This window comes from Cyanistes caeruleus, chromosome 15 (genome assembly GCF_971803275.1).
Source record: "Cyanistes caeruleus chromosome 15, bCyaCae1.hap1.1, whole genome shotgun sequence".
In the NCBI taxonomy this organism is placed as follows: Eukaryota; Metazoa; Chordata; class Aves; order Passeriformes; family Paridae; genus Cyanistes; species Cyanistes caeruleus.
The window spans coordinates 15,012,252-15,033,083 of NC_141715.1; the positions used below are offsets into that span (position 1 = coordinate 15,012,252).

General features: G+C 57.6%; 1 protein-coding gene across 2 annotated transcripts in view; it reads left to right on the top strand.

Annotated features, from left to right (window-relative positions):
* The window catches only part of CXXC5 (CXXC finger protein 5), a 36,949-nt gene extending 17,285 nt beyond the window's left edge, over positions 1-19,664 (top strand). For both annotated transcript variants that reach the window (XM_086851593.1, XM_086851594.1), the window contains exons 2-3: positions 12,459-13,536; positions 18,607-19,664. In XM_086851593.1, the coding sequence (XP_086707719.1) occupies positions 12,751-13,536; positions 18,607-18,651 (831 nt within the window). In that variant the 5' untranslated portion in view covers positions 12,459-12,750 and the 3' untranslated portion in view covers positions 18,652-19,664. The remainder of the gene's footprint in view (positions 1-12,458; positions 13,537-18,606) is intronic.
* The last annotated feature ends 1,168 nt before the right edge of the window (positions 19,665-20,832 follow it).

The window sequence follows — 20,832 nt, forward strand, 5'->3', positions numbered from 1 at the left end:
ACCCATCTGGAGAAGGGGATGTGGATGTTGGGTTTCAGAAGGGATCAGACCCTTCCCTGGTGAGGGAAGATGGTTCTCTTGCAGGGGGTCACCAATCTGGCAGGCAGGTCCTGGGAGCAGGCTGGGAGTCCTGAACCCGCCCTGGGCTTGCTGGAGAAGGGCTGGACCACCACGTGGCAGGCACCAGCTACACCCAACTTGCTCCTTGTCATTCCAGCCTGCCAGCTGGGAAGTGAGGGAAGGCAGAAGCATTGAGATCTAGCTCTGGTTTTAGTGAAGTCCCTCAGAGCTTGGGGCCAGGAAGGAGCAGTGAGCCCAGACAGAGGCTGACACCCTGCAGTCAGTCCCCTCAAAGCACATCTCCAGTGCGATAAACCCTTTCCAGCTCCCACCAAGTAGTGTTTCCTTCATGTTTCAGCTTCCCCAGGCTGGGTCTTGTGGCCCTTCCCTATCTTCCTGTGTGTTGTGACAGCTTGGAGATGGGTTTTTCCATGGCTGCTCTCCTCGAGGTCATGGAGTGAATGCACTGTGAGTCCTGCAGCTCTTTCAGCTCCCATCCTGACTCGTGCTGCAGCTGCTGGTGGTGATGGTGACCCCTTCCTCCTTCCCAGGAATCCAGCTCTGCTTTCCAAATGTCCTGGGGTGGGTTCTTTAGGATGTTCCCAGCTTCCCCCACCTCACTTGTGCTTTTTAAAAATGGCAATAGAATCAGAAAATGCTTTGGGTCAGAAGAGACTATTGTTCCACCCCCTGCCATGGGCAGGGACACCTTCCACTAGCCCAGGTTGCCCCAAGCCCTGTCCAACCTGGTCTTGAACACTTCCAGGGATGGGACAGCCACAGCTGCTCTGGGCACCCTGTGCCACCCTCACAGGGAATTTCCCCCTAATCTCTCATCTACCCCTGCCCTCTGCCAGTTTAAAACCTTTGTGCCTTGTCCTGTTACAGCAGGCCATGGTGAGAAGCCTCTATGCATGGATCCTCCATACCCTCTTCCTGCACAGAGGGCCCATGGTGGGGTCTCGTGGCTGTGCAGGACCCCCAGGGACAACCTGAGTGTTCCACAGTAGCCCCAGTGTTTTCTGCAGTCAGACTGGTATCTGATCAAATACAGAAGCTCCCAACCTGTCCCTGCCCTGACACCCCATCATGGGCCTGAAGCTTTTCTGGGAACAGTTTTCCAGGACCAGTTTTCCCAATAACTCTTGCCAGCAGGTTGCCCAGCAGTGCTGTTTCTCTATCCTCTATTGCCATGTACGGGGAAGGAAGATGTCTTTCATTTCAGGCTGATTCTTGAAGCATTAAGAGCCAACAAAGGTATCCAAGAGGAATTTCTGAAGGAGAGCTTGGCTTGGGTCAGTCCAAACGTGTCCTCTGGCCTTAGGTGTGTTTGCTCACCCGAGAGCAGGCTGTGTGTTGGGTGCAGGTCTCCCCAGCCATGTCCTGGTTGAAGGCAGACTTGTGTCTGAGGACGTTTGGTCACCACTGATGCCAGTGTTGCAGTGTCTACACCACCAGCCAGGACAGGGCACCCCTGGGGCTCCCTGATCCCCAAGATGTGGTACAATCCCTGCCTGTGGCTCTGCTCTCCTGATGATCAGATGCTGGCTGCTCCCTGGGATCCAGCAGGTGCAGAAGGGAGGAGCATCATCTTCCTCTTGATCCCAGGATGCTCCAACGTGCCTGTTTGTTTGGGTGCTGTGTTAACAAGCTTTCCTCGACTGCCCTTGCCCTAGAGTGTGTGGATGGCTTGGGAGATCTGGGTCTACTGCTATGGCCATCCAACATGGAAAAGCTCAGGGAAGGGAAAAAGACTGTGAGAGGTGCGGGAGAACTGAGGACCAGTGAAAGCAGCCCCTGAGGTGTTCCCTAGGGTGAACCAAAATGGTGGAGCACCTGCCAAGCATCCCAGTCCTGGAGGTGTTGGCAGCAAGTGTCCCCATCCTCTGGCACCAGTGTCCTGGGCAGCACCCTGCCCTCTGCCAGGGCTGCAGCACTCTCCTTTTACTCAGCACCTTCCAGCCTGCTCGCCTGTGCTGCCTGGAGTTGTCCTGGGCTCTCTGGTTCCATCCCCAGTGCCTCCAGCAGGGTCTGGCTTGCAGCAGGGGTCAGGCACCTGTGATGTCTTGGGGAGCAGGAAGCTCTCGGGGTGCACAGCAGCGAGCTCAGCTTGTGTCTGAGCTAGAGAACACCAGGGTTTGCTCTGTGTTATTCTGGATCTAAAAGGAAAAAAAAATAAAAGGGGTTGCTCTTTCCCAGTTCCTGCATTTCCTGAGAGCAGCCTAGCTCCTAGCTTATCTTCAGACAGCCTCAGGGGTATTCCCTGGGAGTTTGGGAGTTTAATCAGGCATTGCTGGGGCATGTGAACTCTGCGGCGAGTCGCCGTTCCCAGGGAGGGGAGCGCCTCTCGCAGATATTTGGGTTGGCGTGCCTGGGCTGGGGGCTGGGCTGGCTGGGAACACGCTGCTGCTTTTCCTGGGGATGCGACAGGGAATGGCTGGGGGTGACGACCTGCCTGCCTGGGAGGATTGTGGGCAGGGGGGGTTCCCCTGACATCCCCGCTGCAGGGCTGCCTGGGCTTCGCTGTGCTCCTTTGGACCTTCCATCCCCTCCAGCCCTGCCTCTGCCACCTGCCTCTTTTCCTTTCAAACCCATGGATTTTCTTTGTAGCATCCCAGGCGAGAGCTTCAGCTTGCCTGATTATGACCTGGTGCCCTTCTTCTGGCCCCTCTGGCCATAACCTGGCCCTGCTGGTCGTTTTATTTTGGGTGATTTTGAACTGGGCAGAGAATCAGAATTCCAGTGGAAATGCCCGACGCCGGGCTCTGCTTCACCGGTGGAATCGAGGGCTTTGTTGCTGGCTCTTTCACAGGCAGTATTTCTTTTTTTGGGGGCTGGATGTATTTCTGGCAAGTAAAATGACGGATGCTCTGTTTCGTTTCCAGTGGCAGCGTTTCAGATTCCTTGCTCCAGGGCAGGAGCCGAGCGAACTCCGATTCCAGAGCAGCTCTGGTACCTTGGCAGCTTAAAGGCCACGGGGTTTGCTTGAATGACAAGCGGTGCTGAGCGTGGGGAAAACTCGGGAGAGGCAGTTTTGTGCTCATGCCTTCCATCTCTTGTAGGAGCGAGATCCCACGGAGTGGGGAGAGGCATTTATATCCTGTCTTCCTGCTCTGCAGGCAAACTGGGAGGTGGTGGAAAGATGTGGAGAAGGATGGCAAGCCCTGCCTTGAGGGGATACTCCCTGCATCGCTGCTGGGGAGATGGGGAGAAGCAAAGTCTTGAGGCATTTCTGTGTCTTCTCCCTAGGAACATCCTCCTGGATGCTCTTAGCCCAGCTCTGCCTCCCCTTGTACCTGTCTCAGCAGGAGAGAATCATAGAATCATGGAATGGTTTGGGTTGGAAGGGACCTTAAACTCATCTCATTCCAACCCCCAGCCATGGGCAGGGACACCTTCCACTATCCCAGGTTGCTCCAAACCCCATCCAGCCCGGCCTTGGACACTTCCAGGGATGGGGCAGCCACAGCTCCTCTGGGTGACCTGTTCCAGTGTCTCACTAGGGACTCTGTAGTGATCCAGGTGTGGATCTCAGGGGCTGGCTGAGGTGCACCCTGCCATGTTGGTGAGCTCCAAGCTACCAGGACCTGCCAGCAGGGCTGGCCTGCTGTTGGGATGCTGCAGTGCTGGGGGTGAAGTGTGGAGAGTAGGACTCCACAGCCCAGGGGATCAGGGCAGGTTGGGGATCTGTCTTCCTGAAGCTACCCAGCTTTTTTTGGCTTCTCTGCATGGACCTGAGACACATGTGGGTCTGTGGGCACGACTTGCCCATCCCTCAGGGACCTCCCCTACACTTGGTTTTGGTGACAGAGAGAACCCTGACTGCTGCCTGCCTCCCAAAACCTGTACCCCAAAACCTCTCAAGCCTCGCTGGCCCACTGGACTTACTGGAAGCAGCTCCCCTGGGCACCAGTGAGGATGGGATGGTGCCAGCCCCGTCACTGTGGTGAGTTTTGGCTGTGCTCAGCAAGGCTGTGGGGCTGGGAAGAGACCAGCTCGGTCTCCCTGAGGGCTCTGGGGTGCCTCACTTCCCCCTCCCAAAGCTGAGCTGGTCTTTCCCCCGCCAAGCCCTGGCCAAGCAGCCTTCCTCCCCTTTCTCTTCTTCCTCCTATTTCCCTCCTGCCAGCGAGGCCAAGCAAAACGCGGTGCTGACCAAAAATAACAACCGCCGGCAGATCCAGACAATGGATAAACCCCCGGTGAGGGCGAGGGCGACCCGAATCCTCCCAGAGGAAGACGGGATTACTCGCCGTCCTCTTAGACATCTGTCAATAGCTGCCGTCTGCGGACCCGCTTTCCGACAAGGCCGGCGGCTTTCCGACGGGGCTGCCGCCGCCTTCCTGCTGGGAAACGTGGTTCTTCCAAAGTGGTTGCCTTCAGGAGCAGGGATCATGGGCATTTGGGATCTCATCACTAAGCACCATCAGGTCCCCACCACCCATTAATGGCCAAACTCAAATGCACCGAGATGGCCCCGACGCTCTCGAGTGGTGACAGTGACAGAGCTGCTGGCACGGGTGCACCGGCCCATCCCAGTGCCAGCTTCCCTGGGAGCTGGAGCAGCCTCTCGGTGTGTGCTCTGCCACCGTGGAGCTGCCTGGTGGGATGTGGAGGGATGAGGTTTTGAGAGAGCTGGGAGCACAAGGGCACCTCTCCAGGCTGGAGCTGTTCTTGAAGATGGCACTGATGGATTTGGGCACTGCTGGAGGTGGCCCTTGTGGTGGCACTAATGGATTTAGGCACAACTGGAGGTGGCCCTTGTGGTGGCACTAATGGATTTAGGCACAACTGGAGGTGGCATTTGGAGGTGGCACAAATAGATTTTGGCACCATCAGAGGTGGCACTTGGAGGTGGCATATGTAGATTGGAACACCGTTGAAGGTGGCACTGGTGGCTTTGGGGCTCTTTGCCATCCAGTATTCCCTTGTGACTGTGCCTACAACTTTTCCCCTTGTTTTTAATCAACCCTGCCCATGCTGGGTCTCTGTGACCTGGCTGTCGGTCAGACCCCAAATAATCGACGCTGTAATTGCCCCATCTGTTAACAGAGCGATTCACACATCTCAGCTTGGCCTGGGCAGGCCATGTGTGGGTTTCCCTGAGGCAAAGCCACCTTCAGCCCCCCAGCTCTTTGGGGGTCCTGCTGGGATGCCCGTTGCTGTTGGCTTCTGCCCCTGGACAGTGTCTGCCCCTGCCCACCTGTCCCCGATGCCCTGGGGTCATTCTGCCTGGTCCCCTGAACCTCACAGCCCTGAATCACCCTGGGGACCTCACCTGGTGGACACAATGTGGGGAATTAGTTGGGCCAAGGAGTCCCTCCAGGAAGGTCTGGAGGAGATTTGCAGAGGACAGGGGGCGTTCTGCTGGGCTGGGATTGATGGCGCATCTCCGGGGCGATGCCAAGCCGGGGGGAGTGGGCGAGCGGCAGAGCCGTGCCACGGCGCGTGAATGTCAGATGCTGCTTGGCTGCGAGCTGGGCTCGTGCGAGAGCAGATCTGTTCAATCCCATTTGGAGAGGGGGGAGAGGCGGGGGGGACTCTTCCCCAGGCTCAATCTGGTAGGTTTTAGTTACAGTCGTTTTAGGATTTGGGCAGCGAATTGGTGCAGCTTTGGCACAGGGGGGGATGGATGAGCACCGAGGCTGCCAAGCCTCCCTCATCCCCCGGAATTGGGGTAGGGGGGGACCACGCAGGTGGGTGCAGCCCCCGGGCTGAGCAGTGTGGCCATCACCCGTCTCTCTGGGCAGCAGCTGGGCGAGTGGAGGAGGGGAGGAGGTGCCTGGCGCTGTCCGCAGGGCACCCGCAGCCCTGCAATGCTCGGGTGGACGCTTCAAATCGCGTTATCTCCATAACCGCCCGGCTCTGGCCGCTCCGAGTGGCAGCGGAGATAAGTGGATTTCTAGGGAGCGCCTGGTCGTCTGACATTTAAGACTCCTTAATCCGTAACCACCACCCCGCGGAGGCAGGACACAGCCACATTTCCCAGCTGGGGCAGCCCCGGGCGCAGGTCGGTCCCTGCAGTGGTGGCTGCAGCTGTGCCAGGGCCACAGGGTGAGGTTCAGGGAAGTGCACGGAGGCAGTGGTATCCCTGGGCACTTCCTTGTCCTCTCCACGATGATAAGCTCCTTGGAAGTCCAGGGCACGATGGTGATAGGCTCTGGGCTGTCTCCTGAATCAGGCATCCGGGTGTGGCTGTGCTGGCAGATTGCTGCAGCCATGGGGCTGCATGGGAAAACTCAGCAGCAGCGGAAGAAAATATGCCCTTGCTGGATCCCTGGTGGAGGGAGCCCACCTGGGGAGGTGGCATCACCTCCTGCCTGCTCAGCAGGATGTGGCATGGCCTCACCACGCTGTCCATGAGGGTGTGCTTGGCAGGACACATCCTGGCCCACCCTGTGTATGTGTCCAGAGTTGCTCCTGGGGGACATCGGCGGGGCCGAGTGGCTGCCTGCGAGAAGGAGACGGGTGAAAGCCACTCTGTGCACCATGATGATTCGCCATCTGTTTCCAGGGCAAACTCCAGATGCTGGATTTAATCTTCCATAGCCTTTTTAATTCAGGAGTTGGCTTCTTAACATCCCTCAGTGCCACCTCGGCAGCAGAGACAAGCAGGGTGGCTGCCACGACTGGCCCTTCGAAGGATGTTCTGGAGCACAAGAGATGAACTATGTCCATGTGAGTTGCCCATCTGGCAGCCTGTCATACCTTGACCTGTCATACCTCTGGCTTCTTAACCCACCCAGAGTGAGCCTGAGCATTCACAGCACTGCCCAAACCTTCCCCAGGCCCAAGCCTTCCCCAAGCTTTGGTGTCCTCTCTTGATGTCTGGAGAAAAGGTGGTGAGTGATGGTAACTTCCATGGCTACATCCAGGAGTGGATCTTCTGGCTGTACCAGTTTTTGGGAGGATGAATGCAGAGAGCAGAGCTTGGGGGCTGCTGGGTTGACAGAGGTGATGGCTTGCAAATAACAGGCTTGTCTTTGCCTCAGGCACCTGGTTATCAGGCACCATGGATGGGTGTCCTGTAGGGATAATCAGCCTTGGGAGATCATGGATTGATTTTTCTCTTGGTTCACCTGCTGCTGGACATCTGGCTGGTGAGGCTGTGGCAAGACATCACTGCCTGTTTCAGCTGACCTGTGTCACCTGGTAGAGGGAACAGCAGGTCTGACTGTGCTGCAGAAATGGGCACCTGATAGCTGAATCAGCTGCTGTGGCGCTGGGGTCGGGGCTGCTGTGAACCTTGTTCTGGTGCGCCTTGTTCTCCTGAGCCTGGGTTGGTGCTGGACCTTCTGCCTTGTGACAGTGCTACAGGGCCGTGGTGCTGTTGGACACATTGGGTGTCTCATCCCAGGATGTGTTTCAGACACCAGGATGCCTCCAGGGTGTCTTGTGCCTTGTGTGTGTGTCTTGTGTCTCCCCACACATCACTTCCACCACCTATGGTCCCATGCTCCTGGCCATCTCAATTTCCTGTGCCAGGGCACCTGAGGAACACAGGGACCACCTCCAGCTCCTCTTTGGAGCTGCAAGGGGAAGGTGCCTCTGGCTGCAGCCTCCCTTGACCTACATCTTTCCTGGGATGCCTTCGAGAGGGGCACACGCTGGTGGTGGGTGCCCTACTTTGGTCGGTCCGTACATGGCTGAGTCCGTCCATCTGTCTGTCTGTCCATCCATCAGCAGGGAGTGATGCTGGTGGGGAGGAGGTGGGGGGCCATGCTGGGCGGGCGGCCACGCGGCGAGGGGGAGGAAGTGGGGACAAAAACGCGGCGGAGGGGACAATTGCAGCCTTTCTCCAGGCTGAAAAGACGCCGGGGTCCCTTCCGTCCTCGTCCTCCGTCTGCTGCGGGCGGACAAAGCCACCGCCCCCAGTGCCCACCCAGTGCCCAGGGATTAGAAAAAAGGCGAATTTTGATTTTCTCCTTTTGTTTCCGGAGCCCGGGAGCAGCTCGGCTTCAGCTTTGCTGCTTTCTTCTCCCTTTGCGCCGTGTCTGTGCACGGCTGACCAACCGGCGGCTTTTCTGGGAGGAGGGTGATTTATTTAAAATTAAAGGAAAGCAGAAGTTCTTTCTTGAAGACGAGACTTTTTAGGTCGGCGGGAGCTGATGGCTTTCCAGCCATGCAGTAAAAGCACAGGGGATCCAGCTGGAATTTGCAGCTTGTCATTTTTTTAGGAGAAGCGAAGCTCCTCTCCTGCTCCCCTCTGACAGTGAATGCTGCCTGTGACTGGGGGGCTCTCAGTCCATCGCCTGGCAGGGTTGTTTCGGACCACCAGGGATGATCCTATTGCAACCTATATTTATTTTGGCGTTGTCAGGACTATTGCAGTGCAGTCCCCTGTGTGCTGGGGTGCAGGGAGCCCTGGGGCAGAGCACAGGAGGTGAGGGGTGGTGTGGTGCTGAGAGCTGGGGGAAGACCCAGGTAGAGGAGTTATCTCATTTTTCCCCCCACAGCTGCCTTGCCCAATCAAAGCATTCCAGGCTGATGGGAGGCAGGTCTTTGGGGTGATCCCATGGAAATCATAGAATCACAGGACGCTTTGGGTTTGAAGTGTCCTTAAAGATCATCTCATTCCACCCCCAGTCATGGTCAGGGACATGTTCCACTAGACCAGGTTATTCCAAACCCCGGAGTAACTGGATAACCCTCCAATCTGGCCTGTAGCATTTCCAGGGTTGGGGCAGCCACAGCTTCCCAGGGCAACACATTCCGTGGGTGCCGTCCCTCACCCTGGGACCCCCTGGCCTTTGGACCCTGGACCTGGCAGGGGGTTGGTTGCAGGGGAGGAGCAGCGTCCTGCAAAGGCTTGGGAACCCCTGGGTGTGGGTTGTGGATTGGGGCCTCCCGACCTTGGTGGTGTCCCCTTGAACCCTGGCGTCCCTCCAGGCTGTTAAGCTGCCCCGTGCAAAGGCCCGGCCGAGGGAGCCCATCACGTGCCCCTTAATGCGGCGCCCGGGACTAAGCACCTTCTGACAGGGACCCAGATGACGCTGCCCGGCGCCTTCCCCAGGGGATGGGGGCCGGAAAAGGGGCAGAAACGGGACGGGGGGGCCTTCACCGTCTTTACTCGGGTCAATCATAAAGAAGGGATTAAGATCATTAATTCCTCCCCCCGCTGCAATTAGCCGGGCAGCGGCTGGCGAGGAGCAGCGATGTCTGCTGTGCTGGGTGGTCCCACGGTGGCAGGGTGGGGGATCCCCCCGTTTTATGTGAGCTGGCCACGTACCCCCGCAACCCCGGCCTGGGGTGGCGGGTGAGGACAGTGCGGGGACAGATCTGTCGCGACTGGCACGGCCGCGGTGTCCGGCGCCTGCTGGCGCGGTGGCCCCGGGGGCTGGAGGGCAGCGCCGGCTGCTGCAGATGGTGGGAGCTGGCCTTGGAAAAGCGGCGGCCGGGACAATGGAGGGATTGTGTGGTGGAGCCGCTGGGCACGGCTGGGCACGGCTGGGCACGGCTGGGCACGGCTGGGCACGGCTGGGCATGGCTGGGCACCGCTGGGCACGGCTGGGCATGGCTGGGCATGGCTGGGTACCGCTGGGCACGGCTGGGCATGGCTGGGCACCGCTGGGCACGGCTGGGCACCGCTGGGCACGGCTGGGCACGGCTGGGCACAGCTTGGTACGGCTCCGCTCAGCACCGCTGGGCACGGCTCGGCACGGCTCGGCGCGGCTCGGCATGGCTCAGCATGGCTCGGCATGGCTCGGCGCGGCTCGGCGCGGCTCGGCATGGCTCGGCATGGCTCGGCGCCGCACCCTGTGCCAACAGCGGGCACCCCCTTGCTCCTCTGGGGCTGAGCGCGGGCACGGAGCCGTGCCCGGGTCGCTGCGGGGAGCTGCTCCGGGTGGGCTGGGTGACCCTGTCCCGCAGCCGCGGGGGCTCGGGGGGCTGTGCCAGGCTCTGCGCCCATCGCCCCGCTGGGAGCGGCTGCGAGCGGGGGCTCAGAGCTGCTGGCACCCGATCCTGCGGCGTGGCGCCACCAGCCAGGGAGCCCGCACGGTACTTGTGGCTGCAGGAGAAGATGGGAACCGGTGGAAAAGGTGACCACGGCGTGGCTTCAGTTGGTGTCCTCCCCACTTTGGCACCCGGAGCCCGCAGTGCGGCGGTGGGGAGACCCATGCGGGCCGGACCCGGATCTTAGCCCGGGCGATGCAGAGCATCCCCAGTGGCTGGAGACCCCCCGTAGCTCTCCGGCACGGCGGTTCCGATGCCACAGGGCGAGCGGGCAGGGTGGCTTGGCTCCCTGCACGGTGCGGGGCTGGCGGAAGAGGCGCAGGGCCGCAGGAAAGGCGGCCGCGGGCAGGCGGGAGATAAAACCCCCGGGCGCTTTATCTCACATCCTCCCGTCCGCTGCTTTTCCTGCCGCGCTCCCCGCTCCGGCCCCAGCGCCCGTTGCTGTCGGCACCAAGGTGTGACCCGTCCTGAAGTCTCCGGGGACAGGTTCCCCACCTCGCTGGCAGAGGGGACCGGTGGTTCAGCTTCGTGTCAGCTGCTGGATTATCCTCCAGCACCCCGTCCATCCTTCGGGGTGCCCCCCACCTCACGGCTGCCCAGCATCCCCCCGCCTGGCGTGGAGCGAGATGCTGGGGAAGGGCAGCAGCCCGTCCTGCCGCCGCAGCCTTCCCTCTCCACGTGGCCTGGCGAGCTCCCGGCTGGAGACCAAGCCCTGCATCGATCCGCGCTGCATCTTAAATCCCGCAGCAGCTGAAGCAAGCGGTTTTCAGCGCCAGGGCGAGGGGGGGTTTCTCCGTGGGCGAGCCGGCTCTGGCACCGGAGTGAGACACCGGGGCTGCTTCCGCAGCCGGTACCACGGTACTTGGCACAAGGACCTTGCCCCCATCAGCGTTTTAACAAGCTCTGCCCGTGGGAAAGGGTCCTCCTGGGCTATTGTGGGGTTCCCGGGGTTGCACTGGAGAAGGGGATCCGAAGGGTGGTGGATGAGCAGGAGTGGGGTGTGGGGGAGCAGGGATGCCGCTCGCTCTGCTGCATCACCCCTACACAGGAGTGAGGGTCTCAGCAGAGCTTTCCACGTGTGGCCACATCCGTGTCTGGGCTCCGGAGAGGAGGGTGCTGGGAGAGCCAGGATGGAGGGATGGGGTGGGCGAGGGGCATCCTCCCAGCGGCACCCTCCCCCAGCTGCCGCCAGGGTGGGGACGTGGGTTCCTGCTCCACTAAGCCCTGCAGCTTTTCTCCTCTAAAGCCTGATTACTTGGCGGTGCCTGTGTGCGTGCGTGCTCGGGAGGGAGGAGGAGGAGGAATTTCACAACAACAAGTGTTTGCAGCCACACTGGGCCCAGCTGCCCTGGAGTCGCCCGGGGGACAGCAGCATAGCATCCGCTCCAGGAAGGCTCTCGCTGTCACTGCTGAGCCCGTGGCTCTGCTGGAGCAGCTGAGCATGTGTGCTGGGCATGCTGGGGCATGGCAGGAGGTCAGCACTGGGGTTTGGAGGTGGATGCTGTGGCTCCCTATGGGGTTGAAGGTGGGCACCGCAGCTCCTGATGAGGCTTGGAAGTGGACGCTGCAGCTCCCTGTTTGGTTTGGAGATGGACACTGCAGCCCTTGGTGGGGTTAGGAGGTGGATACCATGGCTGTCCAAGGGATTTGGAAGTGGATGTTGCAGCTCTTATGGGGATTTGGAGGTGAACACCATGGCTGCTCATGGGATTTGGAAGTGGATGCTGGAAGTGACTCAGAACTGGATGCTGCAGCTCCCTATGGGATTTGGGGTGAACACTGCAGCTGTCGGTGGGGTTTGGAGGAGGATGCTGTGGATCCCTGTGGCACTTGAAGGTGGACACTGCTGCTCTCTATGTGGCTTCCTTCCCCTGCTCAGTGCTGGCTCAGGGACAATGGTCCAGGAGGAGAAGGAGAAGGAGGAGGAGGAGGAGAAGGGGTGCAGCCTAGCCTGAGCTGGGTGAGCAGCATCCCTGGGATTGTGGGAGCTGGGGTGTTGCCTCCACAGCACTTGGCCTGGGGTACAAGAGGGGCTGCAGGGTGGGAGCCAGGCATGCCTTGCACGAGCTCCAGCTGCTGGCCCGGGAGCATCCCACTGGCGCCCGCGGTCCCATCCGGCGTGGGGCCGCACACCGCTGGAGCGGAGCGGGAGATGAGCCCCGTGACTTCCCTGGGGCTGCTGTCCCTGGGGGAGGAGAGCCGGGCACAGAGAGTCTTTAAGCATCGGAGTGCCATTGCTACCAGGCCAGGACTTCCCCTGTGACCCCCCACTTCTGTCTGGATGGCGACCCTTTTAGAGAGCAGCGGAACGGATCTCCACCGAGGTCCGTTCCCTGGAGTTCCTTTGTTCGCGGCGCTGAGATTTTCATGGCAGGGGGAGGAAGAGCGGCTTTGAAAAGCCCGTTGGCTCTTGCCAGCGCTAACTCTCTTTTCTTTTCTCCTTGCAGAGCCGCGTGGTGTGTCCCAGAGCCGCAGAGTATGTCTGTGCACTGAGAGCACCCTGAGTCCTCCGCAGCCGGCGCGGGAGGAGACGCCCGGTTGATGCGCGGTCCCGTCTGAGCGTCTCCGGCGGCTGGCGGGCCTCTGCTACCAGAAGGGCTTTGGGGGTTTTCACCTTGGCATTGGGGAGGGTTTTTGGGGTTTTTTTGGTTTGGTTTTTTTTTATTTTTGTTTTTTTGGCTTTTTTTTTTTTTTTTTTTTAAATTTTGGGGTTGGTTTGGTTGTTGTGCTCTGGGCACCATGTCAAATTCGGGCTCCCATCAAGACACTGGGAACAAGCCAGAGACAGAAAAAAATAACCAAGATGACTCTCAACCCCCTGTCAACTCCGAGAGGAGGAACAAAAGTGGAATAATAAGTGAACCTTTGAACAAAAGTCTTAAGAAGTCCCGTCCACTCTCCCACTATTCCACCTTTGGTAGCAGCAGCTCGGTAAGCGAACATTCAGAGAAAGGCAACCCCTTAGCTAATGGCAACGATGCGACTGTGGATAAAAGTCATTCTACCTCAAAGCACAAAAACATCTCTAGTATGCTGAGCAAATTAGACCGGATGTCGGAGCTCTCCTCAGAAGGACAGACCGCCCTCCAACAGTTTGCTCAGTCGACAGAAATGCTCAAAAGAGTGGTACAGGAGCATCTTCCTCTAACAAGCGAGCACGGGACTGGTATCTCTGACATGGAGGCAGTCTCAGCTGCAGAGACAATGAACGGCCCCTCTGATTTTCCTTACCTGGGGGCTTTTCCCATCAACCCAGGCCTTTTCATTATGACCCCTGCCGGCGTGTTTCTGGCAGAGAGCGCGCTCCATATGGCTGGCTTGGCAGAGTATCCCATGCAGAATGAGTTGGCATCTGCCATCAATTCGGGGAAAAAGAAACGGAAAAGATGCGGCATGTGCCCGCCCTGCCGAAGACGGATAAACTGCGAGCAGTGCAGCAGTTGTAGGAATCGCAAAACTGGCCACCAGATTTGCAAATTCCGAAAATGTGAAGAACTCAAAAAGAAGCCTTCTGCAGCACTGGAGGTAACCGGCCCCTCTCAGGCACCCTAACCCTTCCTCGGGCTGCGCTCCTGGGTTTGGATCTTGCCTTAGATAATAAAACACCTGGTACTTCTTACTTTTTTTTTTATTTTTCCCTTTTCCATTAACAGCTCACACCCCGAGATGCGTGCTCTGCCCAGTGCCCCCAGTCTTCACCCCCTGCTATGTACTGGGCTTGGTTGATGTGGGGAGTGGGGCTGGGGTCTCTCCCTGGGGTCCCTGGGCACGCTGGACTTTGCTCTCCCCTTTGCAAGCACAGGCAGCAGCAGGGCTCTGCTGGGGTATTGGTGACAGCATCCCCTGTCCTCAGCTGGTGGCAGCTCCCTGAGCTGGGGAGCAACATCTAACCCCAGAAGAGGGGGATGACATTTTGGGGCAGACCTCGGGGTAATTGGTGATGATGAAACCCGTGGCCATGGTGCAGCCAAAGCCCAGCCCCTCAGCTCACTCTGCTCTGAGCAGGAGCACCATGATCCCTGGTTTTGGGAGCAAACTGCTGCAGTGTGCACTGGGCAGCATCCCCACTGGAGTGGCTGTGCCGGGTCTCCCTGGGCCAGCATCCCTCTGGGGTGGGCAGGATGGGTCCCTGAGGCAGCAGCCGGATTTCCCGTGCAGCAGCGCTCCAGTCCCCACTGGCAGTGCTCCTGTTTCAGCACCCAGCAGAGCCAGGAACATCCCTGCTCCTGCTGGGGATGCCCTGCTGTGAGCCAGGTGCTCGGGCTGTCACTGCCCACCATGGCCTGCTTGTGGATGTCCTTGGCTTTGGGTTGGGCTGCCACCTTGCCAAATCCACTGGGGAGGGGTGACATTCATGTGAGGACTACAGGAAAAGTCTGGTGGCCTGGGTTGTGTGGGCCTGAAGCTCATTAGGGGCCGTGGGCAGCTGCTGGTGGTGTGATGTGGCAGGGCAGGGCTGTCCCATGGACACGCTGCTCTGGCAGAGCCTCCCTCTCCCTGCACACCCGGGTGTGAAGCCAGGTTTGATTTTCAGGGGTGAAACACACAGGTGTGAAGCCAGGTTTGATTTTCAGGGGTGAAACACACAGGTGTGAAGCCCCCTGTGCTGAAGGCAGGTTTGATTTTCCCATGTCAGCCATGCCGGTGTGCTTCCTCCTTCTGGTGAGCACATCCCCATGGAGAGATAGCAGAGGTTAAAAAGTCACCTGGGCATAGCTGGATTGTGCATCCTGGCACGAGAGTTTTGCCCATCCTCTGATGGTCCCAATGCAACCAAAGCCTGCTGCTCCCATAGCCATGTTCTACGTTTTTCAATTAGCATCAGCTCTGAATGAATACTGAAGGGAAAAAAAAATCTATTTGGGCGGTGGGGATGAGGAGAGGGGGACTGTGTCTTTCAAAAACCGCTGTATTGCTAAATTATATTCTTGTTCTAATTTGCTGAGTCAGTGATCTGGAAAAAGGGAGAAAGGGAAGGAAAAAAAAAGTTCATTTCTTCCAAAGAGTCCTAAAGCGGGTCAATAGACTCAGAGCTCGCAGCAGCTGGAGAAGTCTCTCCCTTCTCCCAGTGCTGGGTCTGGGGGTGATAAATAGCACCAGGAACCCATGGAACTGTCACCTCTCTGATGGGTTTCTCCATCTCATGACTGGCTGGGAAATTGAGGCCACTGAAATAGGCTTCTGCATCTGGTAGAGTTGGGCCCCACCAGAGCTGAAGCCCCATCCCTCCTGGGCATGACCAGGTGTGTTGAGGCTCAAGAGAGATGGGGTTGATGGTGGGATGGACACCTGGGCAGGACTGGGTCACTCCAGGGCATCACCATCCCCTTTTCATGACAGACCATCCCCTGTCTCAGAACATCCACTGGCACCATGTGTTGACCTTGGTAGGGCTGTACAGGATTGTGGCTGGGACAGGGACACCATGACCCTGGCTGACGTCCCAGGTCACCTGGGTCAAAGCTGGGTTGTTAAATCTAACCTGTCAACCAGCCTTGCTCATACCTTGGGCCAGCAGTAGGGCAACCACCAGCACCTGTGCTGGAGACCTGTCTGGAGAGGCCTGGATGCAGAGTTCCCTGGACTGCTGGTCCTGGTGGGGTGCCATCACACCTCTGCTCTTGATACTGGGGCTGAAGGGGCCATTCAGTGTCCCTTCATATGGGGCTTTGTGAAGCACTGTCCCTGTCTGTGGGGGGCAGTGCCATTGCCCAGGAGAGGGACAGTGACTCTGTCCTGCCACCTCGTGCATCCAGAGGAACATCCTCAGACAGCCCAGACAGGGGCCGCAGCTACAATTAAACGATCTAAAATCAAGCAGTAAAAAAAAAAAATAGAATTAAACCTTTATGGCAGCGAAAAAAAAAACAGGCTAAATCCCTCAGCTGCCGTTAAGCTTTATCTGCACATCTACAGAGCCTGAAGAACCGGTCACTGCTGGTGTCCCGCTGTGCTGGGGCTGCCTGGGGCTCTGAGACCGGCGAGGTCGGGTGTTGGGAGCAGGCAGCAGCACGTCCCTGCACTCACCAGGCTCCTCTGGGCTCTGCCAGCCCCAGCAACCCTGGCTGATGCCCTGGCCAGCCCTGCACAGGTCACCCTAGGCTTGTCTGCAGAGCTGTAGGTCACATGAAGGCCATGAATAGTTGGAGTTTGACTCACCAGAGCTGTTCTCCATCCAGAGAAGCTGTGCTGAAGTGTTTTGGTGCCCCAGATAGAGTCACTGTCACTCTCATGTCAGCCTCACAGAGAGACTGACCACAGAGGACAAGGGGTGAGGGTTTTGAACTGAAGGAGGATAGATTTAGGTTGGACATAAGGTAGAAATATTTCTGATTAGAATGTTGAGGCCCTGACACAGATTGCCCAGAGAAGCTGTGGCTGCTTCATTCCTGGGAGTGTTCAAGGCCAGGCTGGATGGGGCTTGGAGCAGGCTGGTCTGGTGGAAGGTGTCCCTGCCCATGGCAGGGGTGGAATGAGATGATCTTTAAGGTCTCCTCTAAACCACTCTGTGAGTCTGTGATTGTGGGGGTGAGGGGATCTCTCCTGGGCATCCACGTTAGAGCTGATTGTCCATCTTCCTTTAATAATAAAGGAGCAGAGGTATTTATCAGGCTTCTCCCTCCAGACCCAAGAGGAGCCCCCTCTCCCCTCTTTCCTCTCCTCTGGGATGATGGATCTGGGTGGGTGGCCCTTGCTGGAGGGTCCACCCTGCTCTGCCCTGCCTGTTCTGCATTCAGTGCCTTGAGTGGGATCCAGTGTGGCCAGCGTGGAGCACACGTGCATGGCTGGGCACAGGCACTGTGCCTCCCCAGATGTTTGATGACGTGTCGTAGACACCTTGGGGAAGGGGCGATGCCTGCGGCTTTTGACCGCCCCAGCTCCTCCTCAGGGTGTGCTGGGGGCAGGAGCAGGTGGGATCTGTCAGCAGCCTGGTGGGCACCTCCTGCTCTCACCCATTCTGGCCCTTCACACCCCTGCCCTTGTCCATGGCCCATGTTTGGGTTGTGCCTGTGGAAGGGGACACCCTGCAGGGATGGGGTGATGCTGCGCTGGCTTTAACTGAGGCTTGGTAGGTGTCTTGATCCAAGAGAAGGACCCAGTGAGATCTGGTGGACTCCTGCATAGAATTAGGGACCAAAATGTGTCTGGTTTGACTCTTAGGATGCTCCATGAGGTGTCCCAGCCCTGCACATGGGCTCAGTATTGTACCCCTTGTCAGTCTGCTGGCCCACACCTGCCACTGCACCTGAGGCCTGTTTCCCATTGGTGTTCCTTGCTTGTTTGGAGATGTGGGACCTGAAGGGTCCTGTCAGGTGATTGTGTGGTGATCCTGTGGTGACTGTGTGAGCACAGCTCAGCCTTGCTTGGGGGCTGTTGGCACTGAGAGACATTGTGGTCCTTGCATACTCCACACATGTTCTCATGAACATTGTGCAGGCTTTCCACCTCATCCAGGTGGGAAATGTCCCTGGGAAATGACCCTTCCAGAGGACCCCCGTGCTACTGGGGCATGGCCCCACACCATTCTTCCTGGAGGTGGCTTCTAAAAGATCCTGTCTGTTGTTGGGCCCTTTGTTGGCTGTGGGGTTGAGCCTGGTGGGACTCAGCCCTGTTCCCTGTGAGGTGCTGAGGTACCTGGTGGGACTCAGCCCTGTTCCCTGTGAGGTGCTGAGGTACCTGGTGGGACTCAGCCCTGTTCCCTGTGAGGTGCTGAGGTACCTGGTAGTGCCTGGGCTTGCTCTCTTGGGGTCAAGGTTGTTCCTTCAGGCCGACCATGTCCCATGTCCTGAGCAGCTCCTGCTCTGGTGTCCCCAGGGCCATCCAGCTCCTACTCCCTGCCCCAGTTTCCATCCAGATACGCTCCTAAAGCCACCTGGTGGCTGGGCTCCTGTCCTCTGGGTGTCTGTCTGTCCATCCGTGGCAGGGACTGTGGGGGCTGGCAGTGAAGGGAGTGTGTTGGGGTGTGCCAGGCCATGCTGACCACTCACAGCCCAGCCACTGTGCTGACCACTGTGCCACTGTGCCAGCTGCAGCATGAGGACACGGGGACATGGGGACACGGGGACATGGGGATGTGGGGACACAGGGACACTGGGACACAGGGACATGAGGACACAGGGACAGAGGGACACAGGACACAGGGATGTGGGGACACGGGGACACAGGGACATGGGGACATGGGGGCACAGGGACATGGGGACACGGGGACATGGGGACACAGGGACATGGGGACACAGGGGCACAGGACATGGGGACACAGGGACATAGGGACATAGGGACACAGGGACACGGGGACATGGGAATGGCCAATGGCCAATGGGAACAATGGCTGAGCTGGTGCCCGGCCAGGGAGGGGTCTGGCAGCAGGGGGACCCTGCTGTCCCTCCTGCTGTCACCGTGGGTTGGGAATCTCGGGATGCAGAGCTGCATCAAGGGGTGCTGAGCCTGGGCTGGATCCGTCCCAAGGCTGGGACCGCGGTGCTGGGTGGGGGTGAGGGGTGGGTGCCCAGCCCTGGTGCTGAACGCCTGTGCTGGACCCGACCTAACGCCTTGTCCCTTCTTCTTCTGTCCCCTCCCTTCTCTCTTCCTTTCCAGAAGGTGATGCTTCCTACAGGAGCCGCGTTCAGATGGTTCCAGTAGGAACGGGAATCCCAAAGCTCTGTCATCCAAGTGCAATGTCACTGCTTGCTTGTGTTGTCTCAGGCAAGGGATTTTTGGCTGAAATGAATGGATGCACCTGTGTCTCTTTAGAACCAAAAATATTTTCTCGCAAATCTCATTCCTGTTTTTATAATTTTTTTTTTCTTTTTTTCCTTTTTTTTTTTTTTTTGCGTTCGTTTTAACATCTTCGAGTCCTAGTCAGACATTTAACTGCTTTTCAAATAAAAAACAAAAAAATAATTAAAAGAAAAAAACAATGGATCTGTAAAGTACCAAGACTTAATAGACAGAGTATGGACAATCAGTTTCTTTCTGTGTTTTGGTGTTGATGTTGTTTATGTGTGAAAGATGCAGTACTTGTGTAGGGAATGTAAATTTACAGTAACCTTTTAAAATCTAGTTACTAATAAGCACTACTGTAATTTAGCACAGTTGTTTAATTGCACCCTCATTTATACTTTTTATTTGATTCTTTCCCATCATACAATAGAGTGGATAGTTTCTAGAATGCCTCAACTTCATGTTTATAAATGAGAATATGTTTAAAGCGATGTAGTATCCCTTCTCCTCGCCATTCACCTCTGGAAGTTTAACCCACAAGAGGGTCGGTATAAAAGGTGGAAGAAAACAATTGCTACACAACTGGCGGAATTGAAAAAAAAGGAAAAAAAGAGTAAAAAAAAGGCAAAAAAAAAAAAAAGGTCGTTGTTAGTTTATTAATATAGAGCAAGAAACGCTGCGTACAGAAAATCCTCCTAATTGCAACCGTTTACTCCTAGAAGTAATTTTTGTAAACTTACAGAAGTTAAAATCAAAATAAAACAAATATTGCAGGACCTGTGCTGAAGCAGTTACGCAAAGTGATATTTCTCTTCTGTTCACCCCCCGTCTCTCCAGCTCTCTCTCCATCATTAAATTGAAATGCTGTTTGTAATGTTTTAGCGATCCAGGCTGTTTTTGTGAATAAAATGAATGCATGTTTTGTGTCATGATTTCCAGCTTGGTTATTTCTCTCCCAGCCCTCTGTCCAGCCCTCCAGGTCCCCCAGCAGTGGTGGTGGCCCATGTGCCGTGGTCCTGCTGGCTGTGGGGGGCTCGCCAGTGGTGATGCTGGAGCGTGGTGGGACGGTGTGATGAGCTGAGCTGGAGTCACCCCAGCTGCTAAATCCCCACGGTTAATCCTGGCAGTGGCTGGGCTAAGCCAGCCTCGGCTCCTCCCGGGGATATTTCCCAGCTTGACCTGCCTGAAGTTTCACCCAGCAGTGCCAACACCATTTGTTCTGGTGAAACAATATTAGCGTGCCATGGAGAACCACGGTGAGGCTCGTGTTGTGGGGACGAGTCTAAAATGAGCTCCTAAAGGTGAGTGGGTTCTGGGATGGCTTTCCAGCCTAGCCTCATGTGGCTCATGATCCTCATACTGGATCAGCAGGAGCTGTCTGGGATGGAGGGGATGTTGGATGGGTTCAGCCATGGACAAGCCATCGGGTTGCTGCCAGTGCTTGGGGTGCTGTGCTGGGAATCATGCCAGGCAGGTGGGCTGGGAGCCTCCTACCTGTGCCCTGGATGTTCTCCAGGGTCATCCCAGCCTGGCAGGAGGTGGATCCGGCTGGACCCGGCAGTGCTGGCTCTGTCTTGCCGGGAGGAGGTAGCGAGAGCCTTTGTCCCCAGCCAGTGTTTGGGCCAGCATCTGTTGGCCAGATGTGCACCCGGAGGAGGGGGGTGACGGCGGTGCGTGGGTTCTGTCCCTGCTGGGATGGAGCAGAAAGTCCTTGGGGAAAGCTGCCCCAAATGCCCTCTCCAGCAGCATTCCTCCAGCTGCAGCTCCAGGTGGTTTGGAGCCGGGCACCCCGGTCACTCCGGAGCCTGGAGTGCTCACACCCAGGGCTGTGTGTGGGAACGACTGCAGCACACGGTGACAGCGATGGAGCTGGGCCAGCGTGGTGAGTGACACAGCTCAAGGCATGCAGGGACAGACAGACAGACCCTGGTGGTGCCCCAGCAGGGCTCTGCTGCGTGGTTCTGCTCTGACCAGGGTGGCACTGGCGGGGGGCTGCTGGGAGCTGCTTCCCAATCCCTGTTGTTCACACAGCCGAAAGCACTTAGCAGGAATGTGGTGGGGTGTTATGGGAAAAAGGAGTCTGGCTGGTTTCTTCAGGAC